Below are 22385 nucleotides of genomic sequence, written 5' to 3'. Positions count from 1 at the left end.
ATTATTGAGACAGAGAAACAGAGCATGAGTAGGGAAGGGGCCAAGGGAGAGGGAGACACAGAATCTGAGGCAGGCCCCAGGCTTTGAGCTGTCAGCACAGAGCCCGATGCTGGACTCAAACTCATGAGCTGTGAGATCATGACCTGAGCTGAAGTCAGACGCTCAACCACCTGAGCCACCCAGGCTCCCCAGGTTGCCTCTTGTTTAATCTCATGAGTCTGTTTCTGCCTCCTCATTTCCAGGTATGAGATAATACTTATTATTTGGTAAAATAATTAGTTAGGTCTTACCATACATGGAACTCTGATGAAAAGCCCTTTTATTCCATTGAGGCAACTCTAATGGAATAAAAGGGATTTTTATTTTTAGTATCTGAGAGACAGGGAAGATAATTTTAGGCAGCAAATTATTTTTAAGTTTTTTGTACCTTTTTTAAAGAGATCAGCCACTTAAGTTTTTAAATTACATCTATCTGGTACCTTTGATTTCTTAAATATTTAGTTGCCTCCATCAGAAGATGGCTTAATTGTGAATTCCTAATTTGTTTTAACTGTTCTAGTAAAACAATAAACTTATGAAAAAGGTGGGGTACCTGGGTGGCTCAGTTGGTTAAGCATCTGGATTCGGCTCAGGTCATGATCTCAGTTCGTGAGTTCAAGCCCCGTGTCGGGCTCTGTGCTGACAGCTAGCTCAGAGCCTGGAGCCTGTTTCAGATTCTGTGTCTCCCTCTCTCTCTGTGACCCTGCCCTGCTCGCACTGTCTCTCTCTGTCTCTTAAAAATAAATACATAAACAAACATTAAAAAAAATGAAAAAGTTAAAAACATATGTAGTTGGAAACCAGATTTTTTTGAATCTGCCACATGTATTAACCGCCTTGAAGTATTGCTTCTGAGTTTATATTTGGTTGCTTGCTTGCAGCTTCTCATTTTCATTCATTCATTCAGAGACCATGTGTGAGCAGGACAGAGGTGCAGAGGGAAGGAGAGAGAGAGAAAGAGAGACTGTTAAGCAGGATCCACGCTTAGTGCGGAGCCCAGCGTGGAGCTCAGTCCCTCAACCTTGGTATCATGACACAAGAGCTGAGATCAGAGTTCGACTCTCAAACGACTGAGGCATCCAGGAGCCCTGCTTGTCATTTCAAATTAGGGAATCTACAGATACCTTGCCTGGCTAGCCAAAAAGTCCTGGATACGTGTTTATGAATTTTTATTTAAGTAGAACCATACTTTTTTCCCCCTCTTGACCTTGTTTTTAGTTTCATGTTTTCTTGTTTTTGCTTGACATTGCATGTTATTATTTCTGTGTAGTTTTCCATTTTCAGCTATTCTGCAACTAATCCAGTGTTTGGCTGGGCATCTGCATTGTCGCCAGTTTCTGGCTACTCTAAGCAATGCTGCTATGAAAATCTTTTTCGGGAGTCTTGAAAGACACATGCCAGGTTTCTGTAGCATTCAGTGCTTAAGTGCAAGAATACTGGATTATGTGGAATGGGTACCTTCAGCTTTACTAGAAGAATTCCAAATAGTTCGCTAAAGTGGTTGTGTTAATGTCTTCCATTCCTAAGACAGGGTATGAGTTCCCATTGCTCTACATTCTCACTGACACTTGATATTGTCAGACTTTTTAATATTTAGTGTAATATTTAGCCAGCCTGATGGTATCTTGTGTCTCTTGGTTTGCCTTTTTTCGGTAATTACTATTGAGGCTAAGCATCTTTCCATATCCTTTGTGGTATTTGTTCAAAACTTGTCCTTGGGGCACCTGGGTAGCCCTTTTGGTTAAGCGTCTGGCTTTGGCTTAGTCATGATCTCGTGGTTCTTGGGTTCAAGCCCCACATTGTGCTCTGTGCCGGCTCAGAGCCTGGAGCCTGCTTCATTCAGATCTATGTCTCCTTTTCCCTTTGCCCTTCCCCCCACCCATGCTCACTTACTCCCTCTTTCTCACTTAAAAATAAATAAAAACATTTTGAAAACATTTAGAAAAAATTTTCCCTGGCACTGATTTGTGGGACTTAATATATTCTAAACACTTTTTTTTGTTTATCATTTTTTTTTTTACTTTCTTGTTAGTGCCTTGGGGATCTTATTTAAGCACCCTCCCCCCGACTTCAAGGTCATGAAAACAGTCTCCTGAGTTATCTTTTAAAACTGTATAGTTTTAGGAGACCACCTGGATGGCTCATTCAGTGGAGCGTCTGACTTTGGCTCAGGTCATGATCTCATACTTGTGATTTCGAGCCCCGTGTCAGGTTCTGCACTGACAGGTCAGAGCCTGGAGCCTCCTTCAGATTCTGTGTCTCCCTCTCTCTCTGCCCCTCCACCTCTCTCAAAATAAACATAATTTAAAATTTTTAAAGCTGTATAGTTTTGACTTGCACAGTTTGGTTATTATTAACTGGAATTAGTTTTTGTGTGTTTGAGGAAGGAGTCTTTCTGCGCTCTTTCTTATTGTTCCATTGGTGTATTTGTCTATCCTCGGGGCGGTCCCACACTGTATGTATATCCTGTCAGGCAGAGGAAGAGCTCCCCTCTTATTACTGTTCTTCAAGCATTTTTTAGTCCTTTCCATTTCCACATCAATTTTAGGATTACCTTTAAACTCTAGATAAGCTGTGGAGAGAATGGACATCCCTATAATAGGGAGGCTTCCAATTCATGAACGTGTTTACCACCCCTGACTAGAGGAGAGGTAAGAAGATGGCATCCAGTCTTGATCATACTCTAGCACTTTCTACGTCACAAGAGAGAAGACACACTGCTTTTGCAGTTCTTTAGCAGATTATTAGCTCATGACAGTTCTGCTACATTTACCAAGCAGAGATGTAGGGGTTTTGTTTTTTAATTGTGGTAAGAAAAAAAACTTTTAATATATATGTATACTTATATATATATTTATATATTTACCTGTTTTTTAGCATTTTTAAGCATACAGTTTAATAGTGTTAAGTTACATTCACATCCTTGTGCCATAGATCTCCAGAACTTTCTCATCTTAACTGACTCTCTACCCATTAAACAGTAACCCATTCCTCCTATCCCTGGTCCTTGGCAACCACTCGTTATGTTTCTATGATTTTAACTACTCTAAATATCTTTTTAAGTGGAATCATACATTATTTATTTTTTTGTGATTGGCCTGTTTGATTTAACCTGATGTTCTCAAGGTTCATCCATGCTGTAGCATATGTCATGATTTCCGTCCTTTCAAGGCTGAATAATAACCCATTGTATACATAGATCATACTTTGTTTATTCGTTCATCTGTCCGTGAACATTTGAGTTGCTTCCGTGCTTTGGCTATTGTGAATAATGCTGCTGTGAACATGTGTGTGCAAGTACTGTTAGAATTTTTGTTTAATTTTTTTTTTTATGTTTGTTTATTTTTGAGAGAGACAGGGAGACCTAGAATCGGAAGCAGGGTCCAGGATATGAGCTGTCAGTACAGAGCCAATGTGGGGCTCAAACCCACGAACCATGAGGTCATGACCTGAACTAAAGTCCGATGCCTAACTGACTGAGCCAGCCAGGTGCCCCTGAGTTTTTGTTTTTACTATTTATACTATAGCTCCAAATATGGATATTAAAGTACCCTAGAAAAGTGGAAAGCCAGGAGGGGGCTTAGGTATGGAGGCTGCATTATATAACCGGATTCGTGCCCTTATTGCCACTGTACAAGAAGGAGCTTTAAGAAATTCAGGGAAAAATAGATCATTTATTAAAAGTAATTATTGGGGCACCTGGGTGGCTCAGTCAGTTAAGTGGCTGACTTCAGCTCAGGTCATGATCCTGCGATCCGTGAGTTCGAGCCCCGCATTAGGCTCTGTGCTGACAGCTCAGAGCCTGGAGCCTGCTTCTGATTCTGTGTCTCCCTCTCTCTCTGCCCCCTCACCTGCTTATGCTTTCTCTCTCTCTCTGTCTCATCAAAAATGAATAAATGTTTAAAAAAAATTTTTAAGTAATTGTGACACAATTTTAACACTGTTTTGAACTATTTTAATTAATTTTATAAATATGTAATATTCAGAAGATTCCAAAGAAGTTACAGTGGTAACCGGCATTATTAGTCTTCTGTTTTCTCTGGGGTTATTTTATGCATACATACATGTGTAGATACTTTCCCCTCCTTTTTTACACAAATAGTACCAGCCTATCCCCCCCCCCCATTTTTTTTAATTTTAGAGAATGAGAGAATCTCAAGCAGGCCCCACACTCAGATCAGAGCCCTGATGTGGGGCTCAATCTCATAACCCACCTGAGCCACCCAGGCTCCCCTGTACCCCCATTTTTTTACACTTATTCACCAACTGTTCCTTGGAAGTGACCTGCATCACTTTATTACTGCAGGATGTTCCATTGTATAGACGAACAGTTCATTCGGTTCCCTGCCCATGAATAGTTAGGATTCAGATCTTTTTTTGCTGCTATAATAAACAAGCCTGCAATAATTAGCTCTTCAAAATCTCACATGTGAGCAGGTGTATCTGTAGGATAATATAAAAAATAGAATGCTGGTCCAAGAAGCATACATGTAGTTTTTTAAGGAATGTAATTTTTTTGTATTTTTTTAAAAGCTTTGAACTAGTGATTTAATAAAAAAAAAAACATACTTCTTTGTTTTCATGCCGTTGTAATATATAAAGAGTGTTCAGTATGGTAGTATTTATGTTTAGAAACAGGTACTTGGGATCAGGGGGGTCTGTTTTTAAATACATGGCTCACAAAGTAAAACATGAACCCTTAGCCTTCCCAGCTGAGTCATTCTGAATGAGGAACAGGGGTCTTTCCAGCCTTTATTCCCAAGAGGGGCCTGGGTTGAGAAGCCGGTACTGAGTATCTCATGCATAAACGGGGAGTTATTTCTGCTGTTTCTGTTAGTCAGCATTTTATTGAATAGAGATACTGTGAAGAAAAAGAATAAAAGTAGGTTGCTGGATCTATATTCCAAACTTTTGGAAGTGTTCTCTCTTCCATATTAAGATCTTTAACAAGCTGTGGCCACGTCGTAGGCCACAGTGAAGAACATGAAGTAGCAAGAAAGATGCCTCCTGCCAAAATAAGCCATCACCCAGAGAACGCTCCCTAGTCCAGTGTTTGTTTAAAAAGTGATGAGAAGTAAGAAAGTAAAACCGTCACAGGACTTGGGATCGGAAACAAGTTGAGGGTTCAACAAAGTCTTGCCACTTGCTGGGTATCTATTTTGATTGACAGTCTTCCAACAGAAATGCCATCCCCTCCTTCACTGCATCATTGCAGTTTAACACCTCTGTTTCTCAGGAAATATGCTTGCTTTTGTACACTTAACTGCCTGCTATGGTTTGACAATTGGACTATAATTTTCGGGGCAGTGTTTTCAAATACAGTTCAAACAAGTTAATTAAATATACAGCTACTACGAGTGTTTTTTGTTAGTTTTTTGCTTTAAACATGTAGCAGATACCTTGAAATAGTTTTGCTAATTTTAAACAATAGGGCAAGTAAACAAATGTCAGACGTAGTGCTTTGCTATTCTCATTAACAGTCTGTCGCTGGTTATGTGTTTTCAAGTTTTCCTGGAAGAACTAACAGCTTTCTACTAAACAACATGCTTTTTTAGTGGGCTTTCCTAACTGAAAAAGTCCAGTTCACTAGTTACTGTGGAAGCTTTTAACAAAGCTTTTAACTGAGAAGTGATCACGTAAGACAGTTTTCATGTCGGACCACCGCACGTAGGAAAGGTTACCGATGGGCTGGACTCCGTGCAGTCACGACCTGAGGTTTCCCTGGAATAGTGCCATCGTGAGTCCGATCAGCTGTGCCAGGGATGCTGTGGCAGTGGGACAAGTTTGGGAGTTTCTTTTCCTACTGTTGGCTCTCTGGCTTGAAAAGAGGGGTGGCTGCCCCATTCCTGATACGGTCTATTACTCTTGTAACTCGTAGGGGTATCTGTGTCTGCCTTACATGGCACTGCAGCAGCACCATCTCCTCTCCGATGTCACCGTGCGTGGATTTGTTGCTGGGGCAACTAACATCCTCTTCCGACAACAGAAGCACCTCAGCGATGCCATTGTGGAGGTGGGTTTGCACGTGGGCACATGTGCTTGACACTGCTGGTCCCCGGTTTTTTCTTAACTGGAATTGTGACCGCACAGGAACAACACTAATAAAGGTAAAAATTCCTGTCCCGTGCATTATACACACCTTAGGTATATTCACTGATCTAATTCTCATAACACTCTGTGAGCTGGGTATTGTTGCTGTCCAGATCTTAACGGAGCAGAGAAATCAAATGGCTAGTAAGTCGGTGACCCAGGATTGCAAGCTGGGCAGTCTGGGCCCACTATGATGTCAGAATTAAAATGTGTGTATTATTGAAATAATTTAAATACCTTAGCCTGTTTAATATGCTCCTGATATCAAGAGGAAGGTCCTACAGATAACTGTTTGACATCCACATATGAGAAATTTAAATCATGTGTTCACTTTTACGATTGAAGTAGTTTTTTGAAACTTTCACCCAGCCTGGATTTTTATAGTTTTTTTTTTCCATAAAACCTTTTTTTGGGGGGTGCCTGGGTGGCTCAGTCAGTTGGACGTCCAATTCTTGATCTTGTCTCAGGTCTGATCTCACCGTTTGTGAGTTCATGCCCCCCATTGGACCCTGTGGTACGGAGCCTACCTGGGATTCTCTCTCTCCCCTCTCTCTCTGCCCATCCTTCCCTTCCTCCCTCCCTCCCTCCCTGTCTCTCTCTCAAAAAAAAAATTAAAAACTTTTAAAAAAATTTATAAAATAACTTTTTTATAAATGTGTTTATTTTGTGTGTGAGAAAGAAAGAATGCAAGCAGGGGAGGGGCAGAGAGAGTGGGAGAGAGAATCGCAAGCAGGGCCCAACACAGGGCTGGGTCTCACAACTGTGAGATTATGACCTGAGCTGAAATCAAGAGTCAGACACCAACCAGCTGAACCACCCATGCGCCTCACATAGTATCTAATACAAAGCACCAAAATGTGCTTTATGGGAAAATGTTTATAGTGTAATAACTGAAAAACCTGGGGTCCTAATCTTGAGGGGAAAAAGAAAAAAAAGGCCGTTACCTCCCAAGACAGAGAGTAAAGATGGAGGGACAACAGGGTTGCTTCAACATTACTGGTTACGTTGTGGTTCTGCAGTTGGTTGGTGGGTTCATAGTTATGTGGTTTCTTATTATATTTCAAAACTAGCCTGTAAGTTATGTATATCTCTTTGTATCTCAAATATTACATAGTAGGAATATTTCAAAGTTATCTGTGACTCAGAGATTTTTAGGAACTGTACTTAGAAATTGTGTTTATTTCTGATTGTATGTCAGAGGTGACTTTTACCACACATTGCTGTTTTCTAAGATATTTAGAATCCACATGCATTACTTTTTAAACTCAGAATCAAATATTTGTATATGTGTTTTCTAAAACCATGAAATGAGGGGCACCCCTGTGGCTCAGTTGGTTAAGCGGCCAACTTCAGCTCAGGTCATGATCTCACTGTTCGTGGGTTGGAGCCCCGCGTCGGGCTCTGTGCTGACAGTGCAGAGCCTGGAGCCTGCTTTAGATTCTGTGTCTCCCTCTCTCTGCCCCTCCCCCACACCTGCTCTGTCTCTCTGTCTCAAAAATAAACTATAAAAAAATAAAAATAAAAAAATAAAACCATGAAATGAGGGTTTTTGAAGTAAAGAAAAAAACTTCAGTGTAAAAACCTGTCTCTCAGCCTCACTTTCTGAGAATGCTATTATTCATATTTACTTATTTCCAGCTTCAGCTTCCCAGTAGGTACTCTTTAAAGTGTGGCATGGATACCTGTGTGAATGCCCAGACTCTGACTTGTACCTGGGTACCCTCTAGGTGGAAGAGGCTCTGATCCAGATCCACGATCCAGAACTCAGGAAGCTGCTTAACCCAACCACTGCAGACCTCAGGTTTGCAGATTACCTAGTGAGGCACGTGACAGAGAACCGAGATGACGTCTTCCTGGATGGCACGGGCTGGGAGGGAGGCGATGAATGGATCCGAGCCCAGTTTGCGGTCTATATCCACGCGCTGCTGGCCGCCACGCTGCAGTTAGGTAAGGAGCACACAGCCAGTTTTTCCTTTTGTAATCTTTGTGACATTTTGAATTGGCATAAGAAGTACATTTTCATTTTGAAACCTTATCTATTACTCCCTCATACAGAGATAACTGCTTTCAGCATTTTGAGTACTTTATATGCTCCCAGACCTTTTTCTGTGTATATGTGTCGTGTTTTAGTTTTGTGGTATTTGTAGTGATCCTTTTACAAAAATGGATCCCATTTCAAATGTATTTTGAAACTTAGCTTTTCTTTATTAAAAGAAAACAAAACATTATCAAGACAGCAAATTCAAGTCTTTCTCACTTTTACATGACTGCTTAGTGCTCTGCCATATGGAAGGAAGAACATGTCAGGATCTAAACTCTGCTTACATGTTTTTAAGATATGTAAAGAGAAAAGAGAAATCTAAAAGGTAGAAATCACTGGAAATCACATTCCTAATCGTTAAGTCTTCAAATTTCCCATTCTAAGAAATATTATTCCTACTAAATGGATAAGGTGGAGCAGGTAAAAGACTCACTCCTGTGCTAAAACCATCTCATTCCCCATAGAGAAGAAAAATCAATAAAAAGAGAAAATGAAACTCTACAATGAGCTTTTGCAACATGGTCTCCTACCACCATGGATATGTAACAAAGATTTGTAGATTTTTGTTCTTGTTAAAAGAGTGTTGAGCTTTTGTTTTTCCTTGTTTACAATTACCTCTACCACAGTTTGAGAGAAGTTTTAAAAAATGTGGTGAAATACACATAACCTAAAGTTTAGCATGGTAGCTGTTTATAAGTATGTAGTTCCATGGTCACATTAAGTACATTCACATTGTCCTGTCAGTAGGTGTTGTAATCAACCCCAGCACTGACATCTCTACCTACGGTTCCTCATGAAGTGTGGGGGGCATGTGAAACTCAGGCTTCGGGTGTGTCCTTCATTTGTAAAGGAACACTCTGGAGCAAGTCCTTATTTGTTAATGGGATATTTTAAACTATCTGCCTCTTCTACAGATGTAGTGGCTGAGACACCACCACTAAATGCTCAAGTTCCGAATCATTCAGTAATCTAGTAAGAGAACCCCAGTCCCCACCAGTCATGTTAGCTTCATGAGTAATTTACTTTTTAAAAATGTGTGTCCCGATAGCTGTAGCTATAAGTGCTGAATAATAGTAGCAACCTTAAAATAAAAAATAAATAAAAGTAATAGCCTTTTTTTTTTTTTAACATTTCATGTGTGCAGAGACCTGTTATTTTGAGCACTTTATGTCTACTAACTCATTTCAACCTCACAACAATCCTGGAGGTAGATACCTTGTCATCATCTTGTTACAGGGGAGACAGTGAGGCCCAGAAAGGTTAAATAGCTTGCTCATTCATCTGGTAGAGACTGAGCTATAATTTAAACTCAAATAATCCGGCCCTTGCTGCTGTTAAAGGAGACTCAGCCTAGTAAACTGTTTGAGGAATACATTCTTAAAAGGAGTTCCTTACATTGATAGCATTTGGAGCCATGTGTACATCCTCTTCCTTTTTCCCAACCACAGAAGTCCTGTTTCACCTTCAAAGCAAGCGACTTACGATTAGTATGTGAAGAAAAAGCCATTTGAACCCATTCTCCAAACGCTTTCTATTTTTCCAAGCAGAACAAATGCTCTATTAAAACTTCCTCATGATAATAAAAAGGCCGAGGGCGGCTGGGTGGCTCAGTCAGTTAAGGTTAAGTGTCTGACTTTGGCTCAGGTCATGATCTCTCAGTCTGTAAGTTCAAGGCCTACACCGGGCTCTGTGCTGACAGCTCAGAGCCTGGAGCCTGCTTTGGATTCTGGTTGGTCTCTCTCAAAAATAAACACACATTTAAAAAAAATTTTTAACTAAAAAGTTTTCAACATTAAATACGAAAATTCCTTTGTTATTTTAAGTAAGACAATAGTGAAATGCTTGGAAATTAAGGAATGAGTTTCACCAAATAGTGTGATAAAGTCTAAAGAAGAAAAAACTGACTAAAAGAACTATTCGTGTGTTCATTCTAATTTTTTAATAGAAAAATGACAATTTGTGAAAAGACAGAAAGATACTCTAATTGCCTACTTCATATGTATACATCAATACATTTACTCACCGTCTAGCCTACAGTTTTTGTTTAATAAATAATACTGTACCTCCTAACCTTGGTGAGGAGAAGGTGAAAGTATTTTGGAATTATAAGGAACCTTAGAGTATATCTGGCTCAACCCTCTTATTTTCTGGTTAGGAAAATGAAGCTCTGAGTGATTAAGTGACTTGCCAAAGGCCACATAGCTTCTTAACAGGATTTCTGGAACTAGACCCAAGTTTCCTGATATCTGGTAGGATGTCTCCCCTATAAAGCAGGGGGTGGAGGGGATAAAGCCATTCCTTCACCCTTTTGGGTTGTTAATTTCCTCATCCCTGACTGGCTACAGTCCAGCTCAACTTTTAAATATTTACTTGACAGACCATGAAAAGATCTTATCGGACTATGGGACAGCCTTTGTTACAGCCTGGAAGAATACTCACAACTACAGGGTGTGGAACAGCAACAAGCATCCGGCACTTGCAGAAATTAATCCAAAGTAAGCACATCCTTTGAAGATGGCTAGTACGTAACATGGTGGACTTATTAACTGTGCCCCAGTGTGAAGAAGGGTTGTATTTTAATTTTGATGACATTGTGAATATCTCCAAAAGTCTCCTTAAGTAAATTATAAAATCCCAGATACAGAGAAGTAGCTGAAAACTGCTTTCCTGTTGTTCTTACACAAAAAGCTTCAGACATTTTTGGAAGGATTTACATTTCTCCCAGATCTTGGCATAATTCAGAAGAGGAAGTCTTGGCACATGGTGATGCCATGTGATCCAGGATCGTTCTTCTCTCCCTTTCCCTGGATCTGTACTTGAGCAGAATAGTCAAACCAGGTGGAAACCATGAAGGAAATACCACTGAGAGGTTGAAACTGAGAAGTTATTTTAAAACATGAAGTGTGAAAAAGCTAGTTGATATTTGAACTCCTAGGTATGTGGTCAAACCTAGTTTCCACCGCAGATTCTAAAATGTTGACAGATTTTATCCATGTTGGCATAAAGGACATTTAAATAAGCCTTGGGGTGAGGCCATGAGGAAGTGATGCTGTCTGTGACTGGAACACAGGAGTCTAAGGAGACCCACTGACGAATGTACGGCAGTACCCCTTCTCCGTGGCTTCACTTGCCACGGTTTCAGTCTCCCGGGTCACCCGAGATCTGGAAGCAAATGACCTTTCTTGTGATGTACCATCAGGTCAGTAGCAATCTAATGCTACATCACAGTACTTAACATCCTTCACCTGACTCCAGCTGTCACCTAGGCATTTTATCACCTCCCATCACCACAAGAGGAGGAAGGGTGAGTGCAGTGTAAGGAGACATCTTCAGAGAAAAAGAGAAAGACCACGTTCACATAACTTTGATTACAGTATGTTATAATTTTCTATTTTATCATTTTTGTTAACCTCTTGCTGTAATTAAACTTTATCGTAGGTATGTATGTACAGGAAGAAACAGTATATATAAGATTCGGTACTGTGATTTCAGGCATCCACTGGGATCTCGGAGTGTATCCTCTGCAGATAAGGGGGAGCTACTGTAATCCTGAGAACTTCGTTCCTAAATTAAACTATTAATAGGCTTTTGTTTTAATGACCAGAATGTTTATCAAGTATACACTGAACATTTGTTTTTATTTGTATTTTAAACTCCTCAGTGAGAATCGGACAAAAATCAATTTTGTACTGGCTACTGGGAGCTAGAGTTAACTAGACTGGGAATGTGATTTAAGTGGTGCTATGGAGAATATTTTCTCTCCCCAAATCCAGATATTTATGTTGTCGTAACTTGGGGAAGCCTCTGCAAGGATGAAGCGTCGCAGGGTTGTGAAGAACATGTCTGTTAACCTTTATATCCTCTATCAAGAAAAATGACTAGGTTCAGCAGGATTTTGGTGAATTTAATCATCACACTGGGCTGTAGCAGAAACCTGTGTTGCCATATGAATGTGGTAAAAACAGAATTAAAAGGCAAAAACATCTTAACAGTATTAAATGGAAGAGCTAAGAGTTCAAAGTATTCTCCCTCACTAACCACAAGGCCTGTATTTTAAACAGTGATGAAGGGAAACAGATGCGCGTTTGTTTGCCTGGTGGCCCTCACTGTGGTGGAGGTGGGGGGTCCACTGCGACCATCCGCGGTGTGGCATGCAGGGCCATCTGGTCTCCTCCCCTGCTGCTCCCCACTCATAACCTGGTCAGATCTTTATCCAGTCGCTGCATCTGCTATGGTGTCTCGAATTTGAACCAGCTCTACAGATTTTAATACAGGTTCATAAGAGGCTTAGCTGGAGTGGGCTTTAAAGGGTTCTAAGACAGTAGTTTTAAAAATGTGCAAACGGGTACCTGGGTGGCTCGGTGGATTAAGTGTCCAACTTTTGGTTTCGGCTCAGGTCATGATCTCACAGTTCATGAGTTGGAGCCCACATGGGGCTTTGCACTGACAGTGAGGGCCTGCCTGGAGTTCTGTCTTTCCCTCTCTCTGCTTCCCCCCAATCATGATGTCTCTGTCTCTCAAAAATAAACAAACTTTAGAAATAAGTTGATGCTTAGCCCCAACCTCAGACCAGATAAAGCAGAACATTAGTGTAGCATTACCAAACCTCTTCTTACCGACCGCACTCCAAGAAAAAAACCACCTTTTTACAAGTGAGGAAGTAAGCTCAGGCCCCGAAGACTGTTCGTAGAGAGCTGTGATCGAAGCCCTGTTGTCACGTGCAGAACACCGCCACCCAGCTGAGTCACCCCTCCAAGGATTTCTGATACTTCCTTGTGACAGCTTCGTTTTGAAGCTTTATTATAAAATACTCATAGCCTAATAGACTCAAACTTTGTTTTGCAGCCATCCTTTTCAAGGCCAGTACTCAGTGTCAGACATGAAGTTAAGATTCTCACAGTGAGTATTTAGAGGAAAAAAAAAACCAAAATTTTTATGTCTGAGTTTATGCCATGTGTTTCATTGCTAATTAGGAATTGTTTTTCTCCACTTGATAGACTTGTGCTTCAAATAGTAACCAAATATGTGCATAACATTCTTCAGCTCAGCAGTGTGTATGTTTCAGAGTGAAAACACTGCTGTTTCATAGAGAATGGTGTGAACTAATAACATAGTTGCCATTTTTATTCTGGTAGAGGAACTTTAGCCAATCATAACTGTAGGGAGAATTAACCATGCATCCTTATGTCCTTTTTCTGGTTCATCTGCATGTTTTTAGTATTTTCTGAAAATGTACGTGCTTAAAAGTTCACTATTAATTGATGCACAACAAATAATTTAGCTTCTTTCCTCAATTTTAAATTAGGGGATGGTTTATAGAGGGTGTTGTGTGTGAATTTTTGTAATGTATTTAAATTTCTTTGCTTTACTCAGTTCTGTTCAAAACAGTGAACGTGGCAAAAAAATTGGGAACGTCATGGTCACAACCAGCCGAAATGTTGTACAAACAGGAAAAGCTGTTGGTAAGCCATGCCCTTAGCCACAAACAGATTAGAATCATAACATGTCTCTTCTCTATACTCGGTGTGTCATTGATAAAATTGAAACGTTGTAGAAATCTCTGTATCCTATAATACACGATTCTTGAATACAAAAGTTGTTTTTGTGAAAACATTCAGGAAGTGTTAAAAGTCTGTGACATCAGGTAATGTCAAAGTTCAAATTTTGCCACGCCTGATGGAATGAGACCAATTTTCTGATGAATTCACTGTTCTCTTACAAGGATCCAAGTTTCACTGAAGTTTTGTCCCCATTTCCTGAACTGCCTGCATTTTTTTTTTAGTAGAACACCATAATAAAGCAGGCATTAGGAATGCTGTCTTCTAAGATATTACATACAATAAAGAAAATCAGTGAAGTTAGGCCATTTTTAGAAGATCAACAATATCCATAAAACCTTTATGGACTAATAAGAGAAAAAATACAAATTACCAGTATTGGGAATGAAAGAGGTGACACCACTATAGATCTCACAGAAATTAAAAGGATTATAAAGGAATATTGTGAATAACCTTATGCCAGGTTTTTAACAATTTAGATGAAGTGTGCAGATTCTTTTGAAAGACTCAAATTACTGCGGTGCCTGGGTTGCTCAGTCAGTTAAATGTCTGACTTCAGGTCAGGCCATGTTCTCACGGTTCATGAGTTCAAGCCCCACGTCAGGCTCTCTGCTGTCAGCTCAGAGCCTGCTTCAGATCCTCTGTTCCCCTCTCTCTGCCCCTCTACCCTCAAAGTAAATAAACATTAAAAAAAAAAAACCCTCAAATTGCCAAAACTGATGCAATAAATAATCGGGAACTTGAATAGCCTTGTATCTAGTAAAAATTGAATTAAAAATAAAAACCATGCTGTAAAGTTTTTTTTTTTTTAATCCAGGCCAAGAAGGCTTCACTTATGAATTTTATAAAATGTTTAAGGAGTAATACTAACTTAAAAAAATTTTTTTTAAGTTTTATTTTTGAGAGAGAGAAAGATAGCATGAGTAGGGGAGAGGCCGAGAATTCCAAGTACAGAGCCCGATGCGGGGCTCAAATTGATGAAATCGTGAAATCACGACCCGACTCAGAACCAAAAGTCGTTTGCTTAACTGAGCCACCCAGGCACCCCAGGTATAATACCAATTTTATACAGACGCTTTCAGACTGTAGTGGATGAGGTAGGATCCTCCCCAGTCCATCTAATGAGGCCAGTGTTGCCCTGAGAACCGAAGCCAGACAAATGGTAGCAGGCTGTCATATACATTCTTGTGCACGTAGCGTTCTTCACTTAAAATACTTTGCAGTTTGTTCCATATCCATTCTAAAAAAAGGCCTCGTTTCTTTTCTATATTTTTAACTTTTTTTTATATCATTTCAGACAAATGTTGCAACACTGTGCATGCTCCCAATTATCTCAGGTTTACCAGTTATTTACATTTTGCCATATCAATATGTAGAAATAGGTGACATCTCCTTCCTTAGCTTCTTTGAAAGGTCGATTAACCTTCCTGTACACAGTTCAGAAGCTCTGGGATTAAGTGATTTCTGTGTAGGCCTCAGCTGTAACATTCTGTGTACATGAGTTCGGGTGAGTGGCCTACATATGTACTGTGCAGACCTGTCCCTGTAGAAGACAAACATAAAGCACACAGGGTCTGTTTTATTACAGGGAATGGAATTTGATATGTGAGCATTTATTTCCATACGTGTTACCCATTTAACTTATTTTCTACTTTATTGGAGATATATAATGTTGATTGTTACTTCATTTTTTTCTTAATGTTTTTTATTTATTTATTTTTTTTTGAGAGACAACACTAGCAGGGAGAGTCAGAGAGAGAGGGAGACACAGAGTCCAAAGCAGGCTCCAGGCTCTGAGCTAGCTGTCAGCACAGAACCTGACGTGGGTGTTGAACCCATGAACTGTGAGATCGTGACCTGAGCCAAAGCCGGCCGCTTACCCGACTGAGCCACCCAGGTGCCCCAATTCATTTTTAGTGATGCTGTTGCTAAGGCCAGCTCTCTTCCCTACTCCCTTCTCTAAGAATAGTGGGAGTATATGATTCAACTGAAATAATTTTACTTGAACATGGACTTTAGAGATAAGGTTCTTGAAAACAAAACAGACCTGAGGCAGATGGAGCAGTTGGCATCTTCACTTATGGCAGCAGCATTTCAGGCGGTAAAAGCACATTTCCTGAGAGCAGCCTCACCACTCTTGCCTGGGGAGGTGGTTATCAGTTATCAACTTGGACGTGAGCTCCCAAGAGCACAGAGTTCTCTCTCAGCGCTCTGAAGTGATTCTGATGCACAGTCAGTGCTGAGAACCTCCAGCCTAGCGTGCTGCATAGGAAGAAAAGAGCTGGCCGGCCACCTTCAGAATAAACGCTTAGGAGATGTAGGCTCTTACACCCAGAGGTTACCCAGTTTCCTACCAGACATGCTCATGGAAAGGGAATGTTTTGAAAGTAGAAATTTAAATGGTATTTTAGTGGGGCGCCTGGCTGGCTTAGTCAGTTAAGTGTCTGACTTTGGCTCAGGTCATGGTCTCGTGGTTCCTGGGTTTGAGCCCTGCATCAGGCTCTGTGCTGACAGCTCAGAGCCTGGAGCCTCCTTCGGATTCCGTGTCTCCCTCTCTCTGCCCTTCCCCTGCTTACACTCTGTTTCTGTTTCTCTCTCAAAAATAACCATTTAAAAAAAATTTTAAATGGTATTTTAGTAACTATTAACATACTGATATATGATAGGAAATGAATATTCATTAGCATTGGTCTTTCAGGGTCTCTTAACAAAAGTGAAGACATTTTTCCTTTTGTTTTTCCTCTCCTCTCCAGGCCAATCCGTTGGAGGAGCTTTTTCCAGTGCAAAGACAGCTATGTCTTCCTGGCTTTCCACGTTCACCAGTCCCGCCCCCCAGAGTCTCACTGAGCCGCCCAACGGGAAGCCCTGAGAGGTGTCCAGAGGCTGCTGTCACTTCCCTCAGTTTAAGTGTTCCCTGTCTGTCTGCTGCTCCCAGACTGTTCCTCTTCATCGGCCACAGGTCCGCGGCAGGGGACCAGCAGGTCGAACTGTTTACATGAACGGTTGCCCTCTGTCTAAATGAATGTCGCAGGATGCTGGAAAGCTGAAATCGCAGCCGTGGCGGGGATGGCCTTCCCAGGTTGGGGTTTAAATTGACTACTTTTATTTCAGTCTGAGCCTGATTAAAACACACAGTAAACCTTCTAATGAATTTTTAGTTCTGATATTCTGCATTTGTTTACTTTAGAAAAATTTTTACTTATGTAAATTTTGTTCTCTTTTGCTGTTTGAATATCCAGATGGCCATCGTAATTTATATGTGGTAAAATTAAGTTATCTTACTATTTTAATTTTTCTCAAGTTGGCCCTAAAATGTGCTTCTAAAAGTTAAGGGGCTATACAGTCCGGCCCTTTGTTGTTATTTTGCTGATTCATATGATGGTTTTTTGTTTGTTGGTTTTCTACCCACAAAATACATTTATCAATTCACTGCCTCCCAGAAACATGAAAGCCAGAGGCAGTAGTTCTGAGGATGAAGTGTTTTATGTTTTTAGTTTATTCTTCCCCAGTCTAAGCACTTGCTCTGAGGCGTCGAGAATGTCACAGTGGTATTGGAGCAGTGTAACCAGAATATGTATTTAGGGCAAGGCTTTAGAACCCGTAGGTGTGAGTTCTGTCAACTCTAGTTATCTTGCAGTCTTACAAGCATTTTTTAACCCACAGTTTGTGCCTTCTATTTCTTCTTTTGAACCGTTTCCCATTGGCCATTTACAGACATACAGGTTTTTTCTTACTCTTCATACAGCTTTTCAAGGCACTTGGCCTTTCTACTTCCCTGATGGAAAATCCTCCAGTAATCAATCCCTACCCCATTATAAAAGTATTTATAAAAGGAAAACAAGATGATCCATAAATATTAAATAGAAATCTCGTCGTCACTCACATTTAGAAAAGCAAGAAGCAAGAGGAGAAGACTACAGCTGTGATATCAGTCTTGTTTCACAAAAGATCTCTGGTTTCACCTTAGATACGTGCACATGCGTGCTGTCTACTGAAGATTTTTATACAACTGGACCTCACATATCTGCCGTGTGCAGCTCTCGTTTGCTCTTCAAGGGGCCTTCGGATGGGTGTTCTCAGGGAGTACTTAAGGGGATAGACTGTTTTTTCAGTAACAAAGGACACTTGGCAAATACATTGTGAGTATGATCTACATATGATAGGGCATTGGGAAAATAAGGGATCTAATATAAGGAGAATACATGATTATATTTGATTTATCCCTTATGAAATGTTGATGTAAGAGGTAAATCCTTCTAGGGCATGTAAAATGGACATAGGAACATGATATGAAGATCTCTAAACTTTCCCATTTGTGTTTTAACACACGTCCAGCAAAGATAAAAACGTGCTTTTGAGCACAATAACTCAAGAATTCAGTGATGATCAGTGAAAGGGCTTATTGTGAGAACTCTGTTAATTCCACTTCTGCTGGGGAAGTTAGCCTTCTCAGGAAATACTATTTGAAGAGAAGAAAGTAATACCAAACAAAACCTTAAAAGGTACTTTAATCAGTGTTGCACTAGACTATAAAGAATTCATTCTAACATCCTGTTTCATGAGGCCGCATCATTAGTCGTAGTGTCTAGTGTGAGTGTGCAGTTGGTAGCTCTCCACTGCCCGAGCTTGACGGGGCCGAGACACCTGTGAGGTCGGCCAGCACGCCGCTGGTCCCTCCTGCAGTCTGCTTGGGTTGCTGGCTTGGGTTAGACTCTCATCTCTCACTGTTCAGACGCAGGCCAGTCCACACTTTGCTGTCCACTGAAATAAAAATGGTTACGTGAAATTTAACTTTGCTTTAGGATCACTTCCCATTTCAACGTATACCTTTACATGGACTCTCTAGTAATTTTTATAGTTAAGAGTTTAACTCTTGAGCTGGTCATTTAACTGACTTTCAGCATAAAGTGAGTATCTCAAAAGATAGAAAACTTTTGTCAGAGAAGTAGTCAAAAGATCATAATTATATATTTCCTTCAGGTTCTGGGAGGCATTAGAGTTTTCAGGGAGCATAAGCTAATATGTTGTTGGCAGGGGCCCTGGGCAGTCAGCTCAGTTAAAGGCAGGAAGCCTGGACCCTTGTCTTATGAGCCTGCATGCTTGTGACTTGGATTCCAGGCCTCAGCTGAGTGACCAGCCCCAGAAGCCGCAGCCTCCCTGGTCCTGTGAGTCACGGGAGCAAACATGGAGCCATCTTTGGACAGATCGCTGGTAAAGGCGGACGTTCTGCTTTGGCCCTGCTTGCTCCAGTGCTTTTGTGTCTAAGAACTGAGTGTTTGTCAGGAGGACTGAGGGAGCCAGGGTCAGTCAGCCAGGCTTTTCCAGGGCGTGCCAGCTGCAAGGACTGCATCACTGCTATCTAGGCAACTTTAAAGTAGAGCTGGGGAGACATCCCTGGCATGTGGTTCCTACTGAGGCATTCTAATGACAGTTTACACAGGGAAGGAAACAGTTAAGGCTGCCAACCATCTGTCCTGGGTTTAGTGAAGAGGAAAAGTTGCATGTCAGAGTGAGACTTAGAGTTCTCTTGCATATGCATTTGACTCCCATAACCAGGATGGATAGTCTGTCTCCAGACCCACTAGTGATTTACTAGTACCCCAGCTCTAAAACCATCCTTACCTACTTTTGCTTTAAGAAACAGCAGAAATATCCTCAGGCAGCAAACCAGAGCATATGACATGATTTCCTCAATCTTACCTTGCTTTCTCAGTTCTGTATTAAGCATTGGATATTTTTTTTCCCAATAATTTACTTTAGAAATGCATGAGAAAAGCAAATTTGGGAGAGAATTTAGAAGTCACAACGTTGAGGAACAAGGTACATAAAATCTGAATGAAGGTATTCAGAGGACGCAGTATTTAATGTTCTAACAGAGAAGTTAGAATTTGAATCAACTGGTTATAAGTTTGAAAACAAAGCTGTAATATTATCTCCCTGACGGGTTTCTTTCGTACTTTGTTCTGTGGAAGTTACAGCCTGTGTTTCCCTCTGGGTCTGGTGAGGAGTGGGGAACACTCAGCTCTGTGAGGGGCAGTGGCTGATCTTGACCATGAACAACTATCTGTATCAGCGTTTGGGGAAAGTAGCTGCTAAATGTTGCCCAATATTGTATCGGGGAGTTGGGACTCTGGAGATGGCATCGACATTTGCATGCCACTGGAGGTGGTGCAGCAATGGTGGCCTTTCCACCCAGGCCAGTGGTAGCGGTTAAAGCTGACAGGCAGTGCGGCCCTGGTTTCTAGAAGAGGATGGACCTTCTGTGCAATGCAGTGTGCCAACTGGGAGTGTTTCATTCCAGGTCTTTGGACTTCATGACATGGGAATTGTTTTTTCATCATTTCCAACATTCCATAAGTATTTGTCAAGGACAAAGAAAAGGAATGTGGCTCTTTATTGTTTTCATATAAATGACTATGTACACATGACTTCCTGCTTTCATATGAAGGGGAAGAAATGAGCTCCTCCCTTGTATGGTAACTCCAGAATTAAAAGATTGTGCACGTATAGGGGTTGAGTCTATTTTGTAAAACTCTAATGATTTGTATTTCTGTGCTGTTCTAAAGTTTACCTTTTTACTTCTATTAATTAAAGATATAGAAACTATATATTTAAATCATGTAAATGGGACACAATTTAGGGTTTTTTCCCCAGTCTTTTTCATCAGCTTCTCTCACACACACACAGTATGCTGCTCCAATTTTTTTGTGTGCAATATAAACATTTGAACATTTCAGTCAGGTATTGAGCCAGAAAAGGTAATTGAAGTTCTTTAGAAAGCTTCTGTGCTTAGAAAATATTTTGTTTTCTTGAAATATTAATAATTTATAGCTGGAAAAATAGGATCAAGACTTAACATGTTTCAGGCCACTTGGTCATTGGTTCCTAAATGTGGGAAGCATTTGACTAACAAGTTGGTGAAGGCATTTAGTGGTCACAAAAATAGTTTAAGTATTTGAGGCTAAAGGCTTCCCACAAATCCTCTAAGAAAGTTTAGCTAAGAAATCTTAGAAAGTTTTCTGAGGAGGTTTAGCTATGGCACACGTTTTGATCAGAAAGATAGTTTCTCTTTGCTCCAGTAGGTTTATAATTTGTGCAAGTTCTTTCTTCCCGTTGTCATTTGTTTTTAAAAAAATGTTAATGTTATAAATCACGTCTAATCATAGTGAATTGTAAAAGTTCTGTATTTTTATTTTAAGGAAAAAATAATAAAATTACTGTTTGTCCTGCACACAATCGTCCTTGGCCTGTCTTTCCAGGGTGCCCTTCATGTTGTCGGTGTGGGCGCCGGTCTGCTCCGCGGTCCGACCGCAGCGCCGGCTTCCTGTAGGAAACAGCACACAGACTGAACTAGAGGACTCATTACTCCTTTAAACTCTCTTTTTGATATTGTTTGTGGCGGTGCCTCTGTTTTTAAGGTGATGGCCTCTGCAGGAAGAGCCTCTGAGTTTCTGTGGAAGGCTAAGTGCACAGAGTATAACCAAAAAGAGTTTGGTCCTGCGATAATATCTCAGGCTCACTGACCGAAACCCTCAGGGGATAGAACCTTGTCGCAAGCAGCCCGTCTCCCCACCCGGACCGGTCAGCTTCAGGCGGCCCCGTGGCATTTCCACTGAGGGCCCCTGGCGTAGTCTCAGGTATATATCCATGCACTGTGATTTTCTTACAGCCGTTCTACAAGAGAGGAGCTTTGTGATGTGCTTCATAGAAGCAGACAGACTTCTTTGCCCCACGGGAGTGTGCACTGACTTGAGTGCAGGGTTAATTTAAGGTACCAGTGTTCTCTGACTTGCACCATTAACACTGCGGAGCTGATGAGGTATCCGGGGACAGTAGAGCTCGGCGCCACCAGCATCTCCCCTTTTCCAAGGACCTCTGCCAACTGGGCATCAGGCTGTGCCGTGGTGGTGGGATGGTTCCCCCTGTCTCCAAGGTCAGAACTCCCTGTTCTTTACCCCAATAAGATGGGAGTTGCAATTATTGAATCTGGTAACATCTAGGAGTATGATTATGGAGTATGATTATGGAGCCCGTTTTTCCCAAGGAACAGCCCTTCATGAAGGTTCTATCTGCCTGGGCTTAATCTCTCCACAATCAGCGCACTTGGTATGATCATGGATCCGAAGCCAGGGAGCAGCCTGGGCAGATCAGAAGGTTTATGCTCTTTGCTTTTGAGCCTGTGAACACCTGTATTTGGAACTACTGACCTCCCAACATGACAGAAGAACCAAGATTCAAATCGTTTAAATGTATGTGTTTTATCTTTTCACCGGACCCAGCGACACTCCTGCGGCACATGGATGTGGAGTAGAACTGTGGGAAAATGACAAAAGCCACATGACAAAATTGGATCATTGTTGGCACCAGGCGGTGAGGACTCGTTCTGGTTTTGGTTATGACTGCCATCCTTCGCTTTTCCTGCTCATTCCTGCCCAGGCAGTTTACCTTCCGTGGTTGTAGGGAATTGTAAAGACCGAAGTCAGGCCCTCAGCATCGAGTCAGCATGTCTGCCAGTCCTGTTCTGACCTGTGTGGTTCCAGCCACCTGTCCTTGTAAAACAGAATCTCTCTTAGTGCCTCTGTATACCCCTAGAGCTAGCCTTCCAGTGGAAGGGCTGGAGAACAGATCATTAGTTTTTGGAAAAATCTGTTACTCCA

General features: G+C 41.1%; 1 protein-coding gene across 5 annotated transcripts in view; it reads left to right on the top strand.

Moving 5' to 3' along the window:
• Positions 1-20959, top strand: part of AVL9 (AVL9 cell migration associated) — a 63446-nt gene extending 42487 nt beyond the window's left edge. For 2 of the 5 annotated variants that reach the window (XM_029925325.1, XM_029925309.1), the window contains exons 11-16: positions 5918-6052; positions 7857-8076; positions 10548-10665; positions 13016-13069; positions 13544-13632; positions 16482-20959. In XM_029925325.1, the coding sequence (XP_029781185.1) occupies positions 5918-6052; positions 7857-8076; positions 10548-10665; positions 13016-13069; positions 13544-13632; positions 16482-16597 (732 nt within the window). In that variant the 3' untranslated portion in view covers positions 16598-20959. Of the gene's footprint in view, positions 1-5917; positions 6053-7856; positions 8077-10325; positions 10420-10547; positions 10666-13015; positions 13070-13543; positions 13633-16481 lie in introns of those variants that run through there. The other 3 variants (XR_003903775.1, XM_029925316.1, XR_003903778.1) reach the window with 3 other exon arrangements.
• The last annotated feature ends 1426 nt before the right edge of the window (positions 20960-22385 follow it).

This window comes from Suricata suricatta, chromosome 2 (assembly GCF_006229205.1).
Source record: "Suricata suricatta isolate VVHF042 chromosome 2, meerkat_22Aug2017_6uvM2_HiC, whole genome shotgun sequence".
NCBI classification, from domain to species: domain Eukaryota; kingdom Metazoa; phylum Chordata; class Mammalia; order Carnivora; family Herpestidae; genus Suricata; species Suricata suricatta.
The sequence above is the reverse complement of the archived record's forward strand: the minus strand, read 5'-3'. Positions and strand labels throughout refer to the sequence as shown.